General features: G+C 41.2%; 1 protein-coding gene across 3 annotated transcripts in view; it reads left to right on the forward strand.

Moving 5' to 3' along the window:
* TRAPPC3 (trafficking protein particle complex subunit 3) overlaps nt 1–5,579 on the forward strand; it is a 36,688-nt gene extending 31,109 nt beyond the window's left edge. For all 3 annotated transcript variants that reach the window (XM_073562801.1, XM_073562816.1, XM_073562810.1), the window contains exons 4-5: nt 1,927–2,109; nt 4,566–5,579. In XM_073562801.1, the coding sequence (XP_073418902.1) occupies nt 1,927–2,109; nt 4,566–4,685 (303 nt within the window). In that variant the 3' untranslated portion in view covers nt 4,686–5,579. The remainder of the gene's footprint in view (nt 1–1,926; nt 2,110–4,565) is intronic.
* Nucleotides 5,580–9,854: the final 4,275 nt, after the last annotated feature.

The raw sequence follows: 9,854 nt of genomic DNA on the forward strand, positions 1-9,854 counted from the left end.
ATGTGGTCCCTAAAAAAGTGGTTTTGTAAATTTTGTTGTAAAAATGAGAAATCGCTGGTCAACTTTTAACTCTTATAATTTCCTAACAAAAAAATTTTGGTTCCAAAATTGTGCTGATGTAAAGTAGACATGTGGGAAATGTTATTTAGTAACTATTTTGTGTCACATAACTCTCTGGTTTAACAGAATAAAAATTCAAAATTTGAAATTTTCAAAATTTTCGCTCCAAATTTCTGATTTTTTTCACAAACACAAAAATTATCGACCTAAATTTACCACTAACATGAAGCCCAATATGTCACGAAAAACAGTCTCAGAATCGCTAGGATGCGTTGAAGCGTTCCTGAGTTATTACCTCGTAAAGGGACACTGGTCAGAATTGCAAAAAATGGCCAGGTCATTAAGGTCAAAATAGGCTTGGTCATGAAGGGGTTAAATAGCCATTTTTCTCCATTTGAAACTGATCCAGTAACCTAAAAATGGATCCTTTACAAACTGAAAGAGATATGGATCATTTTCCATAGAATTTAATGTAAAAAAAATGGGTCTAGGTGAAATCAGTTTTGTTTTTGTTTTTTCAGCAGGACCAAAAAAGTTGTATCTGCACAATATTTTTGTTAACAGATTGCTGCTGGATCCATTCTAACTGATGATGCCTGGACATGTAAACATAGCCTTAGATTTACTTGAAATTTTTTTCAACCTACTAACATTTAAATAGAATCTATACATAGGAGCATCACTCCTTAGCCATCTATATGTGCATGCAGGTCATAGCAAGTTGAATAAAAAATGATACCTTGAGAACTGTGATCCAATTTGTTATTCCAGAGAAATCCATCTTTTTCTTTCATGCAAATGAGCTGTTAAGATCTTTCGGCCGGACACAGATCTCCCTGAGAATCTGCCTCCAGGGCTTGTTTTAAATAAAATGGAGGGTTACCAGTGTGAGACAAGTAATGACTTGCAGCTCTACAGTGAGATCAGAGATAAGTGTGCATCGTTATGAGAGCAAACACAGGACAGTTAATGCAGTACAACAGAAGTGAACTTTGTCTCATCACAAACATTTTCCTCTCATAGTGCAGTCAACTCTGCTGCAGTGCCTGATTATAACCTACACCGTATAGCAGAGTTGAACCTTGTGTCATTACAAACACATTTGCAGTTGTGCTCTCACAGTGCTGTGAGCTTTGTTGTATTGCCTATACCCCACACTGGCTGCCTGTAATATGGAAGCTGAAGCACTATGAGAGGACTGCAGCTGTAAATGTTTTTGCAATGAGATAAACTTCACTTATGGGGTACTGTTAGCTCTGCTGTACTGTGTTGGCTCTGCTCTACTGGTCTCTGCTCAGATGTGTATGAGTTATGTGAGCAAAGTGTCAGTCGTTACATGTCTCACACTGATAACATCCCCTTTCATGTATAATTATATCTGGAGGCAGATCCTCATGCAGGTCAGTGTCCCGCCCATAGATATTAACTAGGGATGAGTGAGTATACTCGTTGCATGCTCGGGTGTCCTCTGAGTATTTTGGAGTGCTCGGAGATTTAGTTTTCAGCGTCTCAGCTGCATGATTTGCGACTTGTAGACAGGCTGAATACATGTGGGAATTCCCTAACAAACAGGCATTCCACACATGTATTCAACCTGTCTAGCAGTCGCAAATCATGTAGCTGAGACAGCGAAATCTAAATCTCCGAGCACGCCAAAACAGCTCCTTTACATGTAAGAAAAAAAATGACATTCCCTGGAATAAGACCTCAGATCATAGATTTCTAGGTATCGTGTTATTCACCTTCCTATGACCTGCATGCCCGTGTAGACAACTTAGGAGGTATCCTACTGATTCCCTTTAATAATTTGTCACTAACGTACTAGCCTCTTATTTAAGTTATTCTTATTTCTTGTGCATCTTTTAGGTGGCATTTAAAATGTACCTGGGAATCACACCTACGATCACAAACTGGAGTCCTGCTGGTGATGAGTTCTCTCTCATTCTGGAAAACAACCCTCTTGTGGACTTTGTGGAGCTGCCTGATAACCATTCCAACCTGATCTATTCCAATATGTTGTGTGGAGTTTTGCGAGGAGCACTGGAAATGGTAAGGCTATCTTGCAGTCATTTGGTGCTGCTTAAGATGTAATTTTACAGGCTAGAGCTATTATATGTGTTGTTGTACTGTGAAGTATCTTTTGAATGTGCCACCCCCAAGACTATCGTTTGCTGCTAAAATAGTGCATATCTTTATTTTGCCAAATTAGTAGTTACCATTAATACCATCAACTGATACCAATATACAGTGACCAGAAATCTGCTCTATATGTAAACTGATAATGAAATGTACAGAAACTGCTATGCAATTATTAATGCCTTCAAGAAACCATTATTAGGCCATCGGATACCTGTCTTCAAATGGCAAGCACAAACGTTATAGCAATAAATAAATAATTGTCTAGGGCTTTTAGTCATAATTGATCAACCTGCTCCCAGCATCCGCCCCATATGTGCTGTAGGTATGGGTGCACAGAGATCAGAAGATGAGCACACTCCAAATATAATGGGTAATACTTTAAACAGAATGGTTTTTAACAGGGAGAAATGCAAAGTACTACATCTGGGCAATAAAAAATGATAAAAGCATATACAGAATGGGAGGAATAGGGCTAAGTGACAGCACATGTGAAAAAGACTTGGGTATACTAATAGATCACAGACTGAATATGAGTCAACAGTGTGATGCAGCAGCAAAAAAGGCAAATGCAATTCTAGGATGTATTAACAGAAGCATACAGTCTAGATCACGTGAAGTCATTATTTCCCTCTACTCCTCTTTGGTCAGACCTCATCTGGAATATTGTGTCCAGTTTTGGGCACCACATTTTAAAAAAGACATCAACAAACTGGAGCAAGTTCAGAAAAGAGCTACCAGAATGGTGACCGGTCTGCAAACCCTGTCTTATGAGGAAAGGTTGCAGGATTTGGGAATGTTTAGTTTGCAAAAGAGAAGACTGAGAGGAGACTTAATAGCTGTCTACAAATATCTAAAGGGCTGTCACATTGTAGAAGGCTCAACTTTATTCTCATTTGCACAAGGAAAGACTAGAAGCAATGGGATGAAACTGAATGGGAGGAGACACAGATTAGATATTAGAAAAAACTTTTTGACAGAGTGATCAATGAGTGGAACAGGCTGCCACGAGAAGTGGTGAGTTCTCCTTCAATGGAAGTCTTCAAACAGAGACTGGACAGACATCTGACTGGGATGACTTAGTGAATCCTGCTTTGAGCAGGGGGTTGGACCAGATGGCCCAGGAGGTCCCTTCCAACTCTACGATTCTATAATTCTTTCTGAGGCCCTGAAAAATGTGATTCCTGCAGAAGCCCCAAAGAGTACAAAATATGAATCTTTGGTCTCCCTCCCGCCAGCTGTGTAGATTAATCCGACACAATGGAAAAGTGTTCAGGGCTATTGAGTCTGTCTTAAGAAATTTTGTCTGAACAAAAAGGGAGACCTAAGATGCAGACTTGGTACTATATTTATGTACTTTATTTGCCTCATTGCACTCAATGGCTCTTTCAGGTGTTCATCTCAATCCCATTTTTCTAGCCTTTAAAGAGAACCTGTCACATTGTTTTTAGCTGTTAAACTGGACCCAGTGTGCTGTAAGTGATACAATGTGAATCATTAACATGTTTTCTCAAAGGAAAACTTCAGTATTATGATTAAGAAACCCTTTATATCATTAGGGGATTTGCTTACGTACTTTTGTCAGTCATAGGGGTGGTGCTTTTTGTCATTTCAGTCACAGATCAGTCAGTATTCTGTTCAAATTATACACTCTCACAGCTTTGTGATTGACCGCCAAGAAAATCCTACCCATCCGCTCCCCCGACAGGCACACTGACTCTGGGTGTACAGTCCTAGCTTCATATCTGATGTGAGCATGCACGCCACTGTGTCCCCTCCACTCTGCGCTCCGAAGCATGTACACATATGAAGCTAGGGCTTTACATGCAGAGTTAGTGCGCGTGCCCAGCGAGCAGATAAGCAGTACGCTTACTCGGGATTTGCTAGGCGATTGCCATGACATCGGGCCAGTCACGGCAATCAATCACAATGCTGTGGGCGTGCATAATTTATGAGTGGTGTTTTCAAATTGTGATATCTGCTTTTTGGAGTGCTTAACTTGTTCCACCATCTTGGGTGGGCAAACATTCAAACTCCTTAAGCTTTTCAGCTGCTTCCGTGGATTTTTTGTAGCGCGTTTTGGGAAGTTTTGAGCTTCCGAAGTCCAGTATGTAAGTAAATATAGCTTCAGTTTGTGCAAATGTCTGCAGGATAATATGGAGTTTTAGTTGTCCAGAATATCTTCACATGGCAGAAGTCACTTAGGGAAGTGAAAATCAACCTATTTAGCAGAAAAAAAATTCTATAAAGTATTTTACCCCATGCAGTAGAATAAAGTTAGCATGTCTCATTTGATACATTGTGGACACGACTATCCCTTTCACAGGTAGCCTGCAGCCATGACATAATCTATGTCAATTCTTTCCCAGGTTCAAATGGCAGTTGACGTTAAATTTGCTCAAGACACCCTGAAAGGCGACAGTGTGACTGAAATTCGAATGAAGTTTATCCGAAGGATTGAGGACAACTTACCTGCTGGAGAGGAATGACCAAAAGACCAATGTCTCCACTGACCTTCTAGCAGTCTGAACGCAAGAATTGTTTATAGCCCATTCGTCTTGGAGAGACTATCATTTTCACATGGAAGTCTTAGACATAGTTACTTTATTCCTTAAGGTTCTGCTTTTTGGGTTTTCTTATTCCACTTCATTGTGAAGTTCTTCAGTATTTTCTTTTACTCTCTTGATGAGAACAATAATTTTTAAGACCCAACGGTATGTTTCTCTTACAGATTGCTGCAGTGCGTTCTGCAGAGTTAAAGTGCTGTTCATGACTTTATCTTCCTGAAATGTGTTATTCTGACATATTACCCTATGTTTTAGCAGACCATTCTGTTTTTCTCACCAAATCTAATGAATCAGACATGTAGCATATGTTCCACTCCAATTGCCCCATGTAACTGTGCTATATCAGTGTGAAAACTAATGCCTGAACAGCAGCTCGCTGCTTCTTCATTTAATTTACTTACCCTTACAGGACTGAGCCTGTGACCACTTTGCGTCTGCTTCTACCTCAGGACCCATCTGGAAGCGGTAAAATTCTGGCATAGCTCCAGTACCAATAAGTAACATTAAGCCAAACAGCTATCCCATTATTGGATTGACAATATGGCACATAGTGTTGGCTCATATTTGGCATCCAGACACCATGAACGTGCTTAGAATGTAAATGTACTTGTCTTATTGACTTGAAACTCCCAGCTGGTGTCAGCATGGGATCATCGAAGCTAACTTGTAGAACGGGGGCTGCTCGGAGAGAACGATCTCATTCTGCTGCTCATTTCTAGAGTGAATGCATTCTTATAATGTAATACTTCTGTTTTGTCACCTCCAGTTTTACATACAAAAAGGTGTAATATGTTTGGAATAAATACTTCAAAAAGGTGTTTGTAATTAATTTACCACTTTTCCAAATGTTTGCTTCTTATCCAAAAAATGATATTTAAGTGTTACCTCCCCTTCCTGTGGATACTTTCCTATTATTGGCTATAATATAGAATATAAAAATATATATACCGTATACATCAACAGTATTACTACTCACTATTCAGAATATTTCTTTTATTTTGTTCTTTAACCCCTTCACGACCAATGACGCCACATAGACGTCATGAAAACTGGTGCAAATCTGACCAGCGACGCCTATGTGGCGTCATGACTTTAAAGCCCCCCTGCGGGTCGGGTGACCTAGGTCACTGAAAGGTCACCCGACCCGCAGATACAGGGGGCTTTGTTCTTCAGCATAGGGGGCGTGGCTTCGCCCCCCACGTGACTACGATCACTCTGATTGGCTGTTTCACTTTTAACAGCCAATCAGTGCGATAGTAATATTTCATCAATGAAAATTGATGAAATATTACAATCGAGCCATGTCCGACGCTGCTGTAGCATCGGACATGGCTGGTGACAGCGATCCGACCCCCCCCACCCGTTAACGGGGGCGATCTGCCCCCCGCCACTGAATGACAGCGGCGATGTGCCGCCGCTGTCATCATCTCCCCCCCCGCCTTCCCTCCGCTCCCCCCAGCTTCCGATTGCCCCCCTCCCACCTCCCGGTACTCACCGAGTGCCGTTATGGCTCCCGGTGTCCCGCGGTCCCGGACCATGGGCGCCACCATATTGGAAAATGGCGGGCGCATGCGCAGTGCGCCCGCCGGCTCCAATTTCCATTCTTTCTTTTTGATCACTTTCACAGTGATCAAAATAGAATGAAATGTAAATAAACCCCCCGTTTATCACCCCCATAGGCAGGATCAACTAATAAAATAAAGAAATTATTTTTATTTTTCCATTAGGGTTGGAAAGAGGGTTAGGGTTGGAAAGAGGGTTAGGGTTGGAAAGAGGGTTAGGGTTGGAAAGAGGGTTAGGGTTGGAATTAGGGTTAGGCTTGGAATTAGGGTTAGGCTTGTGGCTAGGGTTAGGGTTAGGGGTGTATTGGGGTTAGGGTTGGGATTAGGGTTAGGGATGTGTTGGGGTTAGGGTTATGGTTAGGGTTGGGATTAGGGTTAGGGGTGTGTTGGGTTTAGGGCTATGGTTAGGGGTGTGTTGGAGTTAGGGTTGAAGTTAGAATTGAGGGGTTTCCACTGTTTAGGCACATCAGGGGGTCTCCAAACGCGACTTGGTGCAACCATTGATTCCAGCCAATTTTGCGTTCAAAAAGTTAAACGGTGCTCCCTCCCTTCCAAGCCCTGACGTGTGCCCAAACAGTGGTTTACCCCAACATATGGGGTATCAGCGTACTCAGGAAAAATTGCACAACAACTTCGGGGTCTAATTTCTCCTGGTACCCTTGGGAAAATAAAAAAATTGGGGGCTAAAAAAATATTTTTGTGGAAAAATTTTTTTTTTTTATTTTCACGTCTCTGCGTTATAAACTTCTGTGAAGCACTAGGGGGTTCAAAGTGCTCACCAGGTATCTAGATAAGTTCCTTGGGAGGTCTAGTTTCCAAAATGGGGTCACTTGTGGGGGGTTTCTATTGTTTAGGCACATCAGGGGCTCTGCAAATGTAACGACAACCGCAGACCATTCCATCAGTCTGCATTTCAAAACGTCACTACTTCCATTCCGAGCCCTTATGTGTTCCCAAACAATGGTTCCCCTCCACATAATGGGGTACCAGCGTACTCAGGACAAACTGTACAACAAATTTTGTGGTCCAATATATCATGTTACCCCTGTGAAAATAAAAAATTGCTGGCTGAAAATCTTTTTTTTGAGGGAAAAAAAAATATTTTTTATTTTCACGGCTCTGCGTTATAAACTTCTGTGACGCGCTTGGGGGTTCAAGGTGCTCACCACACATCTAGATAAGTTCCTTGGGGGGTCTAGTTTCCAAAATGGGGTCACTTGTTCGGGGTTCAACAGTTTAGGTACATCAGGGGCTCTGCAAATGTAACGTGATGCCTGCAGACCATTCCATCAAAGTCAGCATTTCATAATGTCACTACTTCCCTTCCGAGCCCCGACGTGTACCCAAATAGTGGTCCCCACCCACATATGGGGTACCAGTGTACTCAGGAGAAATTGCCCAACAAATTTTAGGATCCATTTTATCCTGTTCCCCATGTGAAAATGAAAAAATTGATGCTAAAAAAATTTTTGTTGGAAAAATTAAAATGTCCATTTTTTCTTTCCACGTTGCTTTAGTTCCTGTGAAACACCTGAAGGGTTAATAATCTTCTTGAATGTAGTTTTGAGTAGCTTGAGGGGTGCAGTTTTTAGAATGGTGTCACTTTTGGGTATTTTCTGCCATATAGACCCCTCAAAGTGACTTCAAATGTGAGGTGGGCCCTAAAAAAAATGGTTTTGTAAATTTTATTGTAAAAATGAGAAATCGCTGGTCAACTTTTAACCCTTATAACTTCCTAACAAAAAATATTTTGTTTCCAAAATTGTATTGATGTAATGTAGACATGTGGGAAATGTTATTTAGTAACTATTTTGTAGTTACTCTCTGGTTTAACAGAAAAAAAATTCAAAATTTGAAAATTGCGAAATTTTCGCCAAATTTCTGATTTTTTCACAAATAAACACAAAAATTATCGACCTAAATTTACCACTAACATGAAGCCCAATATGTCAGGAGAAAACAATCTCAGAATCGCTAGGATCCGTTGAAGCGTTCCTGAGTTATTACCTCATAAAGGGACACTGGTCAGAATTGCAAAAAATGGCCTGGTCATTAAGGTCAAAATAGGCTTGGTCATGAAGGGGTTAAAGGGGATATTTCACTTAATTTTTTAAAATTGTAAAGTGCTTCTAAAAATCCTTAGTGTCGAGCTACGCGATTTTTATTTCTATAGTTTACAGCTCATTGCCTAGATTATTGGCCACCGTAGAGATGAAAGCAAAAGGTTCGATCCAGCTCGCCCTGATTTGTAATTGCCAGCAATTCTCGCCACAGATAAGAAATGACTCCTGCTTGATGTGGTGGGAGACCACATAGAAAAAGGATAAATCCAGCCATTTTTCAGATAAAAATATGCAAAAAAACCCTTTATTTCAAAAAAGATAAAACTCGACAATCCCAATACTACAAAAGAGTATGTGTTATCCTGTGCGTTTTAGACTAGTGCAAGCCAGGACAAGGAAAGCTGTAAACACTTAACCAGTTAAACTTTTATTGTTAAACTCAGACTGATTATGCTACTACCAACCAACAGAATATAACAGGTTAATTCAGATGCACTCGGTCAGACCTGACCAGGACCACTGTGCTGCGTCATTCAGTAGGCACGGAAATGTTGACTACGTTACTAAGGTTACCTATTTGTGCACCCGCCTAGTGCGGCTACCAATCATTTACCTGGAAAACTGGAACAGTCAAATGAATGCCAGGGGTGGCCTATTGGTGATGCAGCACAGCAGCTTACAAACTTAATTATTCAAATTAGCCATGTGGAGCGCCAGGCGCAAGGAGGAGAGGAGCCAGCCCTGAGGTGAGACGATGTCAGTGTCAGTCACGCTGTGCTGCTGCTGTGGGGGAGGAGACAGACTGTCTCACTCACTGTGCCTTTGGCGCCGGCTGGACGGTGGCTGCAGCCGCAGGTCAGTCAGTCACTTGTGTGTATGTTTGTGTATGTCTTTGTCTGTGTGTATGTATGTGTGTGTGTACAGTTGTGGCCAAAAGTATTGACACCCCTACAATTCTGTCAGATAACTCAGTTTCTTCCTGAAAATGATTGCAAACACAAAGCCTTTGTTATTATTATCTTCATTTAATTTGTCTTAAATGAAAAAACACAAAAAGAATTGTCCTAAAGCCAAATTGGATATAATTCCACACCAAACATAAAAAAGAGGGTGGACAAAAGTATTGGCACTGTTTGAAAAATCATGTGATGCTTCTCTAATTTGTGTAATTAACAGCACCTGTAACTTATCTGTGGCACCTAACAGGTGTTGGCAATAACTAAATCACACTTGCAGCCAGTTGACATGGATTAAAGTTGACTCAACCTCTGTCCTGTGTCCTTGTGTGTACCACATTGAGCATGGAGAAAAGAAAGAAGACCAAAGAACTGTCTGAGGACTTGAGAAACCAAATTGTGAGGAAGCATGAGCAATCTCAAGGCTACAAGTCCATCTCCAAAGACCTGAGTGTTCCTGTGTCTACCGTGCGCAGTGTCATTATGAAGTTTAAAGCCCATGGCACTGTG

The sequence above is a fragment of the Dendrobates tinctorius genome, unplaced genomic scaffold, assembly GCF_039654945.1.
Source record: "Dendrobates tinctorius isolate UK_male_01 unplaced genomic scaffold, ASM3965494v1 ptg000015l, whole genome shotgun sequence".
Lineage (NCBI taxonomy): Eukaryota > Metazoa > Chordata > Amphibia > Anura > Dendrobatidae > Dendrobates > Dendrobates tinctorius.